The sequence below is a fragment of the Zonotrichia albicollis genome, chromosome 6, assembly GCF_047830755.1.
Source record: "Zonotrichia albicollis isolate bZonAlb1 chromosome 6, bZonAlb1.hap1, whole genome shotgun sequence".
Taxonomy (NCBI): domain Eukaryota; kingdom Metazoa; phylum Chordata; class Aves; order Passeriformes; family Passerellidae; genus Zonotrichia; species Zonotrichia albicollis.
Genome location: NC_133824.1, coordinates 29,976,117 through 29,992,272, shown reverse-complemented (window position 1 = coordinate 29,992,272; position 16,156 = coordinate 29,976,117). Strand labels below are relative to the sequence as shown.

The 16,156-nt window shown below is 40.2% G+C and overlaps 1 protein-coding gene and 1 long non-coding RNA gene across 2 annotated transcripts in view; one reads left to right on the top strand and one right to left on the bottom strand.

Annotated features, from left to right (window-relative positions):
• The window catches only part of LOC113459406 (uncharacterized), a 56,981-nt gene that overhangs the window by 29,169 nt on the left and 11,656 nt on the right, over positions 1-16,156 (top strand). Inside the window, exons 2-3 of the long non-coding RNA XR_003380586.2 lie at positions 9,312-9,449; positions 15,207-15,360. This is a non-coding gene — a long non-coding RNA (uncharacterized LOC113459406). The remainder of the gene's footprint in view (positions 1-9,311; positions 9,450-15,206; positions 15,361-16,156) is intronic.
• LOC102062047 (cytosolic phospholipase A2 epsilon) overlaps positions 1-16,156 on the bottom strand; it is a 31,455-nt gene that overhangs the window by 10,721 nt on the left and 4,578 nt on the right. The window contains exons 3-11 of the mRNA XM_005480210.3: positions 10,339-10,411; positions 7,022-7,158; positions 6,422-6,553; positions 5,324-5,364; positions 3,900-3,942; positions 3,055-3,112; positions 2,492-2,658; positions 2,289-2,375; positions 1,296-1,333 (exon numbers count right to left, since the gene is read on the bottom strand). Coding sequence (XP_005480267.3) covers positions 1,296-1,333; positions 2,289-2,375; positions 2,492-2,658; positions 3,055-3,112; positions 3,900-3,942; positions 5,324-5,364; positions 6,422-6,553; positions 7,022-7,158; positions 10,339-10,411 — 776 coding nt within the window. The remainder of the gene's footprint in view (positions 1-1,295; positions 1,334-2,288; positions 2,376-2,491; positions 2,659-3,054; positions 3,113-3,899; positions 3,943-5,323; positions 5,365-6,421; positions 6,554-7,021; positions 7,159-10,338; positions 10,412-16,156) is intronic.

Here is a 16,156-nt window from a genome sequence, read left to right as displayed (position 1 = left end):
TGCTCTGCTGCGCCTACACGTGCACAGGCTGTTTCAGGGCTCAGCGCTGGAAGCTCTATTCCACATCAGCCTTCACTCACAAATTGTAAGGTGGATATGGAATATCAACCTTAGAGGAAGATTTCACTGGAGTCTATTTTGAAATTGAATAAGCCGTTGCTTAAGGCCCCACAATTGTAGTTTATTTCCCTGGGCATTTTTGCTCTTCTGCTCACTAATCTCCCTCCTGGTTCTTCCTGCCCTGCTCCTACAAGACGTCAATAGGCAAGAGATGGTCATGGTCAGGTCAGAGCTGCATTGCCAGATGACAGGGGTTTTGCTTTTTCTTCCAGTGACAGAACCTCCTTCTTCTACGGGGTCCATAATTTCTATGAAACTAGTAAAGGAATTTAATTATGAGCTTTCTCTACCACCAAATTTGGATTAAATCAAGTCTGTATAAACTAATATAACCTTATTTGTAAGTGAATTCACACAATGGGAATTGAGTTAGGCAGAGCGGCAAAAGCCAGTTTCTACTGTAAATCAAGATCCAAACAAACTGTTTCTAAAGTTCTCTGAAAATAAAATAAATAAGCAGAAGTTGTTTTTCCTGTTGTGGTATAACACTGATTTTCCTGTTATCATTGACCACTTGCTGTTTTGAAATTAATGACAGAAAACTCTGTTTGAATTCAAAATTATTCTTTTCCTTTAACTTCTTAGTCAGACACACACAAAAATACCAGTTTGTCCAGTTCTATGTGTTCCACATAGCTACGGATAACCTGAAGTATCTCCATGTTTACTGATGAGTATTAAGGAGCATGTCTACAGACGTCAAACCACAAGTTAACTTGTTTACCTTAGTTTCTACTCAATATATAGTATAACTGGATTTAACAGAATACAAGGTTCATCACCACTGAGTATTGACAGTAAAGCAAAAAAATAATTCTTAATTCCTGATTAAACAAAATGTTTACATCTGACTATTCTTTTTTTGTCATTGTCAGCTAGCTTTGTTCTTTTTTGTGAATTTCAGAGACTGACACTGACCAAAGAAAATATTCTGTGGTCAGAATGAAAGGGATAATATGAAATAAACACATGTTTATTTAATGCTTTATCAACGGATTAAAGTAAAATCTTCCTAAGGCTAATTATGCATTATATATTATGCATGTATTTTACATTTTATTATAAGCACATTCTAGTTTTCAGACTGAGAATGCTTGCTTGTGTCATTTCCATGTGGCTAAAACAATATGAAAATCAATGAACCAAGTATAACGGAATAAAAGAAAATATCTTACCAAGGTTTTGCTGTCACATTCAAGTCAAATCTTTTCTCCTGGAAAGCAAGAATGTGTAATTTTTAAATTTTAAAGTTTCTATTTTCCCTTTCTGTCTTGGGGTCAGAGTTTGATTTATAACCCAGCAATGTCTGGCAACCGCAAACTTCAATGTCTGAGATCCTGGCATATATTTCCAAAAGCATTCACTTATCATTAGTGGAACACCCCTACCTACAGATCCTAAATCCTCCCAGGCTGAAGAAACCATTAAGCATCCTGGTATAAGAGGTTTCTGTGCCTCACACAGTAGGTCCCATTTCCTGTACAACTCATAAGCTTCCTGCAGCATTCTGAATTACCATTTTTTGTGCCTTTTCCATTCTTTATGCTCTAGTACACAGTACATCTTTGATATCCCAGACATAGTCTCACAGTGAAGACACTGCAAAGTCTGCATTTGCTTCTGCCCACACTTTATCCTCTGTTAAAAATCATTATTCCAATCTTCATATTAAGTTATAAAATGTGCCCTGTTCTGAGAGGATATCTTAATGGCTCTTTTAAATCAATATGCTCACTATATTATTTAAAATACATACCCCATGACTAATATTTTCAGCATCTTTCAATATATTGTCCTCTTAAATATATGGTTGACTAAGGGCAGGTTTATTGATGTTTTCCTATTTTGTGCCCAAGGAGCAACTTTCAGTTTGGATCCTAAGCAAAGGGGGAGTCAGCAAGTCTTTGGGTAAAGAGGGGGAGATGTTCTGAAGGAAGTATGGTATTTTCTTACATCCTTTTAGGTCTCTGTCTCCACCACTGGCACAAAAATACAGGGACAACCTGTCTCTGTGGAGAAAACATCTGGAGAAACAAAGCTCCTGTTTTCTCAAAGTCTAATAGAAAAGCAGAATGTTTCTGACAGTCTTAGTGGCCATCTGGGACAACCTTATGAGGAATTTCTATTGGAGTGACCCTTTATTACCAACACCTGGAAGTGATGCCTACCTCTGCAATGGTCGTTTTCCTTCCCATGGGCAGCGAGTTCAGCATCACGACTGGAGAGCCGGTCTCTGTGCTGTACCTACAGGACCACTGGGAAAACAACATGCTTTAGGATACAACCAGGAACGGGTTTACCCTCTCTCCTTCCTCCCACTTTCTTGAGAGCCACTCAAAATCTCTCCACCCCTGAGCCCACTCCAACATACAGGGTGGTAGCGCCTCTTCTTTGGCAGCATGACATCCAGCGTTGGCTCCGCGTACTTGATGTAGTGGAACTCGGTGGGACACGCTGGGCTGACCACTCCATTGGGGCCCAGCACGATATCCTGCGTCCCCTCAAAGGAGCCCTTCACAGTCAGGGAAAGCTCTTTCTCTAAAGTAGCAAAACAAAGATTAATATGATTAAGCAGAAAAATGTGCTAGCTTGATTAAAAGTGGGGTGAGGGTGGCATAGCTTTGCCCAGGGCAAATGCTGGCACTACAGGGAAAAGAGCAAAGTGGATACTTTTCTGACAGAAAGGGGACTCTGAATATTCCTGCTGTGATATAGAACTGGGATTTCAACTTTATTGTGCATTTAATAGGCCTTGTTAACATATATCTAGATGAGGTCATTGGAGTTTCTAACAACCTAATGTGTTTTCCTGACATTAACTCTACTAAATACTCTAAGCACTATTTATTTCACTAACACATTAGATGGAAGGGGCATCTTCTCATAAGTAAGCATGCAATTACTGGTAAACAGATGACAAAGCAATAACCTTACTTGATTTTTGCTTCGTCTTCTCTGCCACTTCAACTTCCAAGCAGCAAAGTTCACGACACTGTGAAAGACAGAATGTGGGATTTTGTGAGAAAGATCATCACATCCCATCCTCATTACAGGGAGCTGTGGACCCCTCAGCTTGGAGTCACCTGGAGTCCTGAACTCCCTGGCATCTCCGGGCTTTTTCCCATTAGCTGCTGACTAAAGAAAAGGAAAAGCTTTGGAGGGAGTTGCAGGAATCACATGTGTGACAATGACTTAAGACTGAGCACAGTGAGAGGAATATACAAAGAAGGAAAAGCAGGACTGTTTTCATGATAGTAGCATAAATACAAAGGGTTAAACTAGGAAATAAATAAAGATATGCCATGGAGAGATCAAGAGTCAGTAGTAGGAAGGGTTTTCTGAAGAAGCATTGCTTTTAGCATTTCGGGGGTTGATTTTTTTTATGGTGCTCACTCTTCTTCAACATACTGTGTTTTGACAAGTCAGTATTTAATACAGAACTTACCCAAGGGAAGGAAAGGTCTGGGTAGATTATCAATAAGTGACTTCACAGCCTTTTTCTCATTGTGTTCTGATAGACAGTAGTACACTTTTTGAAGTACTAGTACCAGAGAAAAATTCTGTCTCTGTGTGTGTGTTTGTGTGTGTGTGTGTGGTGTGATGAAGTACAGGAAAAATTAGAAATAGGGAAGTAGAGGACAAATGGGATATCTCCAATGAACAGGTAAATAAAATGTCCCATTCTGAATGTATCTAATGTATCTTCTTTAATCCCCAGCCTCCCTTTCCCTTTACATTAAGGAATCACTTATAGAAAATATCGTGGGAAAGACACGTACCACCAGCACTCCATTGCTAGCAATCATTTCATGAGGACCAGATCTGAGAAACAAAAACATGGATTTTTTAAAGTTAAACAAATCCCATTCATCTTTACCCAGGATATTGCCCTTTCTTCCCACTTAAAAAAAACCAACAGTCTGAGGGGACCCCAGCAAGCATGTAACAAACTCCTTTCCTTGCTTGCATGGGCTGAGCACTGCTCTGAGGAGACTCATCTCTGTACCAAAGCTGAGCAATGTGTAACATGGTTATTTTTTTACAGTGCAATCTCATGATCATCTAAAATGGATTCTCCTATTAGGCAGTCAAATTTTTCTCACTGTAACATGTGAAATAAATGTATTTCAGCTGATACACCAGCACGTCCTTGTTGGGAAGACAGTGATATGTATTTGCTGGCATGCAAATATTCTGAGTTGCAAGGGACCCATGAGGATCCACACTAAGTCCAACTCCTGCCCCTGTACAGGAGAATCCCAAGAATCACACCATGCGCCCGAGAGCATTGTCCAAATTCTTCCTGAACTCTGGCAGGCTTGGTGCTGTGACCACTTTCCTGGGGAGCCTGTTTCAAAGTGGCACAGGGCAGCCAGCACCAATTACATGGGAAAAAACCCCAAATGCCCTCCAGATCATTCAAGTCAATGAAGGAGATGTGAAGTCAGAACATGGTGTGGAGCAACTTGACTTCTGGCCTTGCCTCTCCAATAGTATGAGAGCTGGCCTTAGCTAGTCACTTTAGTTCTGCCATGCCTTGTGGCAACACAGAGACAAAAAGGGTGATTCATGGGTGGCAGGCTGACCACGCTGGAGAAGGAGCCTTACATCCTTACAAGAGTTCCCATCCCATTGTGATTGTGTTAGGCAGAAAGAAAACACAATTACTAGGATTCAAAGAGTGCTGCAAGGGAAAACTGAAGGAATTGGAGATACACTGAAAACCTAACTAGGATGTTTCAACACTAAAACTGTGTCAAATACATAACCTGAAACAGGCAAGGAAAAATTGATAGGCAGGAATGCTTACACACTCAGAAAGCCTTCTGGAATATCCCCAGGTAGATAAATCATAGAATAGTTTGGGTTGGAAAGGATCTTTAAAGTCATCTAGTTCCAATCCCCTGCCATGGGCAGGGACAGCTTCCACTAGACCAGGTTGCTCAAAGCTCCATCCAGCATGACCTTGAACACTTCCAGGGATGGGTCATCCACACAGCTCTCTGGGTAACTGGTAGATGCATCGTTGAGAGCAGCTAAGCTACAGAACAAGCTAATCCATCAGGTGTTGGGGACTGCAGCAATAATGTAGGAGAAGGCTGAAACTTTTTTACAGAATACCCAAGGCATGACTTCTAATACTGTTTTTTTGTTTTATCATTAATGATTTTTGCATTTTTAAAATAATCTCTTTATCACTTACGCAACCTCCAATTTGAATTCAACTTCTAGTTCCTCCGTGGCCTGAAAGCAAGAAGAAGATATTAAATGAAGTAGCTACATAATGCTTTGTCCTCAGTCTAAACCAAAGTCTGATAGGCAATATTGAAGTTATTGGTTGCAATGAGTAGCCTGTGATAAATAATTCAGACTGGGTGGCCTGAATCAAAAATTCAGCCAGATGATCAAATGATTCCTTCCTCATCTCCTTCTGACTTCACAATATCACCAAAACAACCTATACTTCTTAGTGCGAAGCTGCTGCAAAAAAAACCAATTTGCAACTTCCTTTATTTTCTGAATTCCACCCTTTCCTTCCAACTATTCCTGGCACTGTCCTGCCATGACTTACTGTACTGGCTATTATCTTGGAAATTAAACATACTTTACACCCATTACTTTACCATAATAAACAGAGAACGGTGAGTGATTCAGAATTCCTGTTATGCAACCCCAAGTAAGGCAGTGTTGATGTGTACAAGCTGATTGTGAATGACCTAGTTTGGATACCAGAATTTCTCCCTGGTAGCAAGAAGTTGTATGTGAGATATTTTGCTGATCTTATCCTTAGATCTCAAAGGGAATCAAGATTATTTTTCCCATTTTATAGATGGGAAACTAAGAAACAGAGTGAATTGTCATCCATTTATAGTGGGATACACACAGGGGCAAATTCACCTTTTGGGGTGAAAGTAGACACAAGCAAAGGGGCAGGGCTTTCTGAATTATGGGAATTACTCAGGTTATGAATTACATGGTGAAAAAAAGTATGCAGATTATTCACCCTGCAAGAGCTGTATAGCCTTGGTGTTGCTCAGAGGTAGCTCGCAATTAGATCCCTCCCCTACCTACTGCACTGTTTCAGTCCTATGGTCTTTAATAATTTAAAAAATATTGCAAAGAAGAGTTCAGACTCTCAAATTTATACTTTTTAATCACATTTTTGTGGTTATAATTTGAATGGCAATTAATGCACTCATTACTGGGATAAGTAATCCATGGCAGGTTCAGAAAGATTTTGAGACTGTTCTGTAACTCTCCACTAGTTTCCCTGTTGCTTTAGTTGCTTAGTTGCACTCACATTTGGGCTAGGTTTGAAGCACAGGATCACTGTTCTTTCAAGTGGAAGTTTAGCAGTATCAAAGAGCGCACAGAGGAGATGGTCATCTGGAGTAGCAAAATCCTCATCATACACCGTGAGCTCCAGCACATTCTGGAAAAAGAGGGAGAAGAATTTGTTATTGTTTCTCAGGCTGGACATCATTAGCTCCAGGCAAAAAGTATTGCCGAGGATAAGCTTGAGAAGAAAAGCTTAGAAATTAAACATTATCCCCCTTTAGAAAAACATACTTGAACTGCATATTAATTCTTGTCTAGTTCATTTTAATTGCTGTAATGAAATACATTGGCTATACCTATACAACAGCTTGGGTAACTCCCAGATTCTATATCCATCTGGCACTGACCTGTCTCTTGTTTCCTTAAAACTTCAAAACTGAGCTTGCTTTCTGGCCCTCCTACATAGCACCATTGAACAGGCACAGGAATGCTGTCATCTCTGCTGTTAAATGCTTGGAGCAGCAGATTGTGTGCCATCTCTTAAACAATTCCTGGGCATGGTTCAGGAGATACATACATGAAATCTTCAGGCTGCTTCAAGCAGACAACTTTGGTTCCTCACCTTGACCTGACTCTGGATTCTGAAGTAGAAGGTTTCGTTCCACACTGGATTGTCAGAGTTTCTCACAGTTTTCGTGCGTGACCTTTCACACGTTGCAGTCGGCAGCCACAAGGACACGTAGCAATCAGCCTGGCTTACTGGGCAGGGGAGAGGCAAAACAGTTGCTAATTGGCAAAGGCAGCAGAGCTACAGGACACGGGAGAGGTTACTGCAGCAACTGGCACCAAAAACAAGCATAAGTTATTTAAAGATAGAAAAGTCTGATGCAATGTAACTTTCCAGGATTCCCTTCTGAGAGGGAAAAAGCACTGACCACAAGATGACCTAGAAGAGGAGGTGGCTTCTGTTCTTCCTTGTATGAGTTACACACAGCACTGATATTGTGCATTAAAAAAAAACACTGAGAATTTTTTCTTCTAGTCAGCCACCTCAGTTTCTCAGCCAACAAGCTTTCCTGTGCTCATGTGTGCATGCACACATACACTCTCACCCTATGCTGCTCTCTGATAAGAGGGGTTGGAACCTTCCTCCACTTTTTAAGAACAACTGTAAAAGTTCTTCATCTCTGCCTTGCCCTCAGTGATGTCCTTTGTGAGGATTTGTGAAATGAGCTGCAGAACTACGCCTGCTGTATGTGATGGCAGAGGCTTTCTCCAAAAGGAGCTCACTGAATTAGACATTGGAATTTAACTAACCACCACCTACAGGAAGAAGGGGGACCAAGTCTCTCTCCCAAAAGTCACCAGAAAGTTAGTGAAAGATTTTACATCCTTTTTCTCACCTAAATTAAGGTATATCTCAAACAGCTACAGACAAAAATGCCATTTACTGTGTTTCTTCTTGGAGGTTATGCAAGGTACTTCGGCACCTTGAAAGCCTCCCTGATGCAGTTCTCAACAAAAAAATTATCAGCTATTATGTAATGGTAACTATCTTTGAGAATTATGTCCTGTGATGTGAGACTTTTGAGAGAGACGTGATGGCAGCAGTAAATGGAGAAGATCCTTCAGCAGCAGGTAAGGACTCTGCAGGCAGAGCAGGGAACAGGAGCTTGTACACTGACCTGTGGGGAAAAGCAAAATCTTGCCTGTCTGCAACAAGCATTTTTTCTCTTCTTCTTCTCCTTCCTTCTCCACCAAGTTTTGCCCCATGTCACTCTACAGCTACTGACTCTCTCAAACTGGTTGGAGGCTGCATTTTATGCTGTTGAAAGTGTTCAAGAAGCCTTGCTGCTTCCCTGTCCAAGTGAGAGGGAAAAAAATCTGGAACTGCTTCAAAAATTATATATGAATTGTGATAGGTCAGTAGACAGCTCGATCAGTTTTCAATTTTTTAACATTACAATGCAGAAACAACAACAACAAAGTTGAATTCTGTCAATTGTTTTTTCTAAAAAAAGCTGTTGAGAAATTAGCATATTCCTATTGAATAAAAAAATAATTCCTCCACTGGAGAAGTTTGTTTGGAAAATATTGAGTAGGCCCTGGCCTTCTGCCTGTCTTGCTCGACTTCACATTTCATATCTTAGTTTGGCTTTGAAAATGAGATTCTGACAGCAATTTCACTGTACTTGTCTAGAGTCATTACATCTGCTTTAATTCTACCTTCCCACTATTCTTGTTTCTTAGCCTCCTTGTGAAAAATTACTCCTTATTTGCCTTCTTTGCTTCTTCTGTTTTGTAGCAAGAGCTTCCATGTCCTCCTCAATAATTTCACTTTCACACCTAAGGACTGTAGACTCTTCAGTCCCTCTGGATGTAAAAGTTGTTTCAAGTTATTCTGTTTCCTCAACTGTTTTTTTTTTTAATTTTAATCTAGGAAATTCCATGCAGACAATAATGCTTTGAAGAATTTTGAAATTGCAAAAATATTTATTTGAATATATTTGGATAATCTAGAAGTAATGCTACTGATTTTAAAATGCGTTAAAGGTGATTTTTTGTAACTACTATATGACTTTGGCTTTATCACTTCAGATCAATGACAGATGGCTGTTTGGCTGGCAAGCACTTTATTCTGCTGATGTGATTCATCATTCCTGTATATCTTAACTGTACTTTGAGATACAAAGCATATCAAGCAATCCTTAATCAAGCAATCCTTAATTATATAAGTAGATGCAGCCAAACTAGTCAGCTGTGTATTTAATGCAAAATGTTGCCTCAGTTCTGCTTGCACAATCTGTTTCTACAACCTCATTATTTGCCTTGTTGCCTGACACACAGAAGATCTGAGATGAGTCCCTGATGAGACCTTTTTGTGTTCTTGCTTCACCACACGTGTGCCACAGCCATGGACCAGGAGGGAGGCGCAGAGCGTGCAGCCCAGTGATGTGACCCAGGATACAGCTGTTGTCTGCCTCACTCAGAGCTGTGACACAGCCAAGCCCTCTGATACATCTTCCAGAAAAACATGTGACAACCACAAGGTAAGACAGGAGTGGTACTGCATGGTAAATCCAGATCTTTCTCCCTCAGAAAATCTTTGCTGACTCTTTGTGTGCAAGACATTATAGAGTCAATCAGTGCTGCTCACAGCAAAACAGGAGAATCAAGAGACTCGTGAGGGTTACGCTCAAACTCAAGCCAAGCTCGCGCTAAAACTAATTTCAGCATCCTTTCACATAGCTCTATTTTTTACTCAAAGAAAACAAACTGTTAACTTGTCTATTTTGTGTGGGACACCTCTCCACAGCACATATGTGGATAGTCCATGTTCTTTTACAAAACAGTGGTGTTTTCCTTTCCAACTTACTTCCTTCCCACCACTTTCCTGCCACATGACTCACACTCTTGCTCAACTGCAAGTCTGCTGCAGAAGCCTTAGAAAGGACCAAGCATCCAGCCCTCAGTTAGTATGTTTTTTTAACTGTCCTCAGGGTAATTAATGATGGCATTAGCCTGCTCGTAATGATCATAAAAAGTTTCTCCCTGTTCAATTCCTCTTTGTCAGAATCAAGACTGAGGATGTTGAAAAGGTTTGCTCCTCCCAGCCACATTTCCCAAGGTGCTGCAACCCATCAGCAGAATTACCCCTTGTTTTTAAAAACATGGAATGGAGTCTTTCATCTACCTCTGTCAGAAACTCTCCTTTCTTTGACAGAAAGTATTTATTCCCAAAAGCGCATTCAAGTCTTGAAACCAGTCAGAAAGCACAGGGAGAACAATGAAACAGCAGCAAGGACTGGCCTTGTTTATAATAATTAGTTTACATAAACACTGGGCTATTTCAGAAACACTAAGAAAAGGTTGTTACAAAATTATAAAAGATATAATTTGCCTGTTTCTTGAGTTACCACTAAGAATGGAGATACTTACAGGCATCCACCCGCTGGAGATTTCTCATCCGGATGATCCTTACAGTCAACAGGTAGCAAGGAGAGGATTCTATCTAGAGAGGAACAGTAAAAAGGGGGTCCAAATAAGCCTTTGGTGGGAAAAAATTTCAAATGTGCAAACTAACTGGGTGCCACAAAGCACAAATACAATTGGTAAAACTTGGGCCAATTATCTCACTATTTTGCAGAATGAATCTTCTGCTGTTAAAAATGTCTTAACATTTTATATATTTCACTGTCTTTTTGCTTTGTTACTCTGAGGTTCCAGATTGCTCATCAGAGCAGAAAAGACTCTGAATTCCTAAAAGGAATAAATCCCTGACAATTTACACAGCCTGTGAGATGCTTGCAAAACCTTTCACTCTGAAATTGCTGAGTCTAGTCTACAACATAACTACAGTCCCTTGAACAGATTAAATTCACTGGTGGGCACCATTATGAAGTTGTCAAAATGCCATCAATCTTAATCAGAGTTACAGTCAATCCCCCTAGTAACCACCCATATGGTCCCATAGCATTGAAAATAAAATGCTGTGGAGAATATCTGTTGTTGTGGACTCCCATGGGACAAAACCAAAGTACCACTTTTTAAGAGATGATTTTCTGCTTCAGAAACATTGATTTACTGCAATTTACACTTGCACAAGAAAAAGAGAAATAGTAATGTGAGCTTTTGTAAACCACAACTATGAGATAAGCCAATGGCTACAAATTGTTACCTAAATCTTTAGGATCCAAAGATTTAGATATGGGCTGCTTTTGGAGAAAAATAAAACATACAACTGTCCTCCAAAAAAAAACATAAAGACTGAAAGTGCTAAACTTCCTTTGTTCCCTTTAAATATATTTGCCTTAATCTTCTATAAAACAAGTCTCTCCAGCTTTTGTGGCTGCAGGGACCTCTTCCTATTTATTATTAGAAGATAAATGTGAGTTCCTTCTTCTAAGCAACACAATTTCCTGCTGGCTCATTCCATAAACCTGTCTCTGGCTCAGAGCTATATGCAAAAGGTTATTTTGACCAAGCCAATAAATAAATCAGCATTTCCTGTGGCTGTGACACATGGTTATTTCCTCACACTCCTAGAAACATTTCCATCTGCATAAGTGGTTAAAGCAAAGCCCCACAAATCATTCTTTTTGACAATTTCTATTTTTATAAACAGGTTTCCTGTCATTTAGCAGCATCCTTCTATTTCTATAGCACTTCAGAGACTTCCTATAACCATTATAAACAACCAGACAAAATAGAAGTTAAGACAGAAACTGGAAGAACCTCACTCAAACCATTTTTTTTTTTTCCTCAAGAGAACAGAGAAAAAGGGTCTTATTTACAGATGGAAAGGTAATTATGCCTCTTTCATCACAACAAATTACTTTTCCAATATGCAACTGGAATCCTCTATTCTTTCCTCTAACATATCATGTTATGTTAAAATCTTTTTACAGAGTTCTTAAAAACCATTGCTGCTTCCACCCCTCTTATATGTGTCTCAAGAAATTGATGACTTTTTTCTTTTTTTAGTGCTTCTTCTTGAAATTCAACCAACAAAATCTATTTACCTTCTATTTTAATCGTTCTCAAAAGAGAAAAATCCTTACAGAAGCTGCAAAATTTGCAGACAGCTGGTGGAAGGATATGTCCTCAGAGCTACCTCGTGCAAAGACTCATTCAGATTTTAGAAACAGTATTATCCATGTTAATACAGCTCTACACCCTGTTAATTTACCCTTCTTCTCAGCTGGGTAATGAGCAAAGTGGATCACCATACTCACATGTTAGGAATGAGCTTAGGCACCTCAGCATATGCCCTAGAAGGCAGAAACTCATTGTTCCTTAGGTTCTGCATAAACATGGAGGAAATTGTAGCAGGCATTTATCTCCAAAGATTGTGTAAGGTGGTGCCAGCTCCTGGATCAGCTCTGGCAACACTTCCACTGACAAGCAGCATTGCTTGAGTGATAACCAATGAATTCATTATTTGCAAAGCCATTTGTGATTCTTAGATAGGAGAAAAAACTTAGGTTGGGTTTTTTCTTTTAAAGAATATTAGATGGTTTCTGCCATCTGACCGCCTTCTTCCTGATTCCCATGCAATGACTTTCTAACATGTTGGACAGATTTTCCCTATCTGGCATGGGGAAATCAATTCTTAGAGACACAGGATTCACAAAAGGATTTACTAAAATGTTCCTGAAAAAAACCCAAAAAATCAGTGGCTTCCAGAAGCTGCAGTAATCAGGACCTATGCTTGCTCTAGGGGAGAGGCAGATGCCACCAGGCAGCTCCCCGAGGAAAGGCAGGAGCCAGGCGTCAGTCCTGACAGCCCCAGCAACAGCCAGTGGTGGTAGCAAGGACAAGAGGGAGGGTACAATGCACCCGGGGATCAGGCCTTGCCAGTTCTTCTGCTCTCAGGAGGATTTGTCATTTTAATTAATTCCGGTGACATCTTAAACAAAAGAAATGTATTTAAATAGCAGCTGGGACAACTATAACATGATGTACCAGGGTCTAGTTATAGAGACAAAGAAAATAGCAGTCACGCATGTATAAAACAAAAGACAGAGGTTCTGTTATTCTGTACACAGAATAATACACCTATTATGATATCTTTACCAGAAAAAAAAAAAAAAAAGCTGCTGCTTTTTAATGAGGTTCCATATACAGAGAGGTTTCCACCACAGCAAATTGCCAACTTGTCAGCTTGTCTTCAATTTAGTGTTTCCCAACTCATGCTCTTGTGTGTGTAATATGCAGTTTAGCCCTCTGAGGTGCCACTGCATGAGTAGGCTGTACAGTGCTAGTTTCTCTGAAGTCCCAGGGAAATGAAGTTTTACTGGGATTCTCCAAACAGCAGCTCCATCTAATGTAAAACAGACCTCATAGTCTCTTCTTCTGATTTTACAGCTCTTCCCATAAAAAAGAGCAACATGGTATGATACTTGGCACTAAGTTGTTACATTGGTATAAGTCAGGGATTCCTCTGTCATGTGAATGATACCCACTTTCTCCCAGCTGAGGAGTAAGAATTTGAAAACAGAAATTTCTCTGTCAGGAGCACTCTGGTGATGCAGGCTGCCTGCATTCCTGGAACATTTGTGCCTCTGCAGCCTCTTTAAAGTCACGCTTATATTCAGATGTAGGTATGTGTGGCATGCATCCATCTCAAGAAGCACTGCTGTAAATTACTCCACTAGTTTAGCTGTGTAACACATCCTGTCATAAGTGGCTGTGGAGCTCTAAAATAGCAGGACTCCCTAATGAGCCAAGAGTCCATGAGACCAGAGGGTGAGTCTACTTCTGTACCTTTTTCTTTTTTTTTTTTTTTTAAACTTGCTTTTCTCTCAGTAGCTTTCTTTCTTCAGCCTTTAGGCTTCTTCATCTAACAGACTCTGCCAGCATGGGCGGCTGCTAGCTACATCTTTCCAGCTTGTGATATCAATAGTATGAACATTCAGCCCTTCACTTGCTGTAGATTACCCCAGTCAAACAATTCCACAAGAGTAGAGTCAAATGTGTGCTGGGTGAATGCTTTTAAGGTTTTTCTTTTAGTGTTGGGTGCTTGGTTTAGCATAGATAGCAGAATATTGTAGCTGCCTTCCCAAAACAGAGACCAGTCATCCAACAACACTGAGCCAGAGAACTTACTTTTGAATCTTCATGAGCAGTCAACACATCCTCAGACTTGACTGCTCCTCTTTTTAGATTGATATTTATTCCAAAGCAGTTATAAACTCACAGAAGAATAATGCAGAGAGCCTGAAATTCACATTCAGTTTTTGTGTTTGAAAACTGTATCATCATCAATAAGCAGGTATCCTCCTCCCAGATATTCAGCTGCTGATTTTCTACATGAAATAAGGAATGTGTTTCACCTGGTCTCAGAGAGTAGGTGGTCTTTCTCTTGCTAGGTGCAAAACTGTGATGAGGAAGCAAAGAGAACCATGTGCAACAGTGTGCTGGTATTATTACCTATTCCAGTGCAATTGCACTACATACTATTCCACAAACCATCCTGCAAAGATCAGACAAGATTTAAAATACCCCTAGCACAATCAATTTACTTTTACAATGGCTGAAAAAGCCATTTCTACACACCAACCTGAAAAAAGTGTGTCATCTATGGAACTCACAGAAAAAACCTTCCTCTCTATCCACACATTTTTCCTGCAATCACCCAGTAATAATTCCTCTATGTGTTTCTGTGTCATCTACTAGCTCAGCAGCCTTTCCTGACAAAGATCAATTCCTTGCCTTGTTAAGGTATTCCCGAATTCCTGGCTCAGAGAAGCATTCTGCTGAGATGAAATCACTCCCAGGATGTTGCAGGGCACTCCTTTCTTCATCTCCAAGTGCTAATTTAACTAGATGGTAGCCAGAGACCAAATCATTCCTTGCTGATGGTGCATCTAGAGCTGGTGGTGTATGAAAGTCTATCTTGAGCTGTCTGAAAGCCAGGTCTCCTTCAAGAGTGTGTGTGAGTTTTTTACAGCTGCAGTCAGGATGCTTCAGGCTGTGAACATCACTCACCAATCCCTGCCCCGGCTTGCTGCAGCCATGGGATGCTGTGGGATGTGCTGGGATGCCCCGTGGCAGGCTGCTGCTCTTGGCCACCTCTCTGAAGTTCTTCCTCATTCCTGACAAAATCAGGCTCCACGATGGAAAAGATGCTCTAATTGCTTCCTTCCTTCACCTCCTCCAGGCTGGGGAGGGCACCTCAGCTGAGGGCTATGGGGCTGTGCGTGGGCAGGCAGGTGATGCTGATGATCACTGCTGCCACAGCACTGCTTTTCACCAGCTGTGTGTTTCATGGGCTTTACTAGTAACATTTCTTCTTCTTCTATCAGACCACCTTTTCATCAGGAGTAGCAGAAGTCTTGGTTGGATACCAATGAACTTAAAATGCCAAAACCCAGATGGAAAAGCTCCTTTCAGGCATACAGCCACAGTAACCCTGGTTCCAGCAGGGAAAATTTTTCTACACCCACAGGAGCATGACAGGTATGTGCAAGGTCATAAGAATTGTATCCTTCAGATGATTGCTTCTTCATATATATATATCCATCATTGTACTCAGAAAACTTTGGAGGAATGAGACTATGCATATTATACTGTGCTTGAAAGACATTTCCAAAAACAAAAGCTTCAAATACCGATCAACATAAGATGGATACTCTCACTGCACAGTGATCCCATAAATGCAGACATGTATAATTACATTTAATAAATAAAAACATTATTTATTATTTCTCTTCCTTGTTATATAAATCTGCAGAGATGTTTTATTTGATTGATAACTCAGGCTAATTGCATAGTCCTGTTAATATTACCTTCACCTTTTAGTGTTTGCACATGTTTAACAATCAGACAGACTCCTTCAGATTTTGAAAAATAGGTCTATTTGAAATCTCCAACCGTTCAACTGAATGTTCAAAATTATTTCCATATGTAAAACTGTATCCAGAGCAATAGGATAGTAGTCCACTCATAAAAAAACTCAGTGCCTTTTTATAGCGCCCTGCCCTCCCTAACTAGAACAAATATGACAGAAAGAAACTAGGCTGAGCATGAACCATTTGAGGGTTGAGACTCTTTACACCTAATTCCAGATAGCTGTAAAATTAGTGTTTATGTCTAACAGCTGTTTAACATTTCTGGATTCTCATCCTAAGGTAGACATTACCACAGGACATGCATCACACTCTGAAAATCTCTCTTTCTGACTACTGTTCTCAAGGATATTTATAGGGCTATCTCAGGTACAGATGTTTTGCACTTTTGCATATTGTCAAATAGG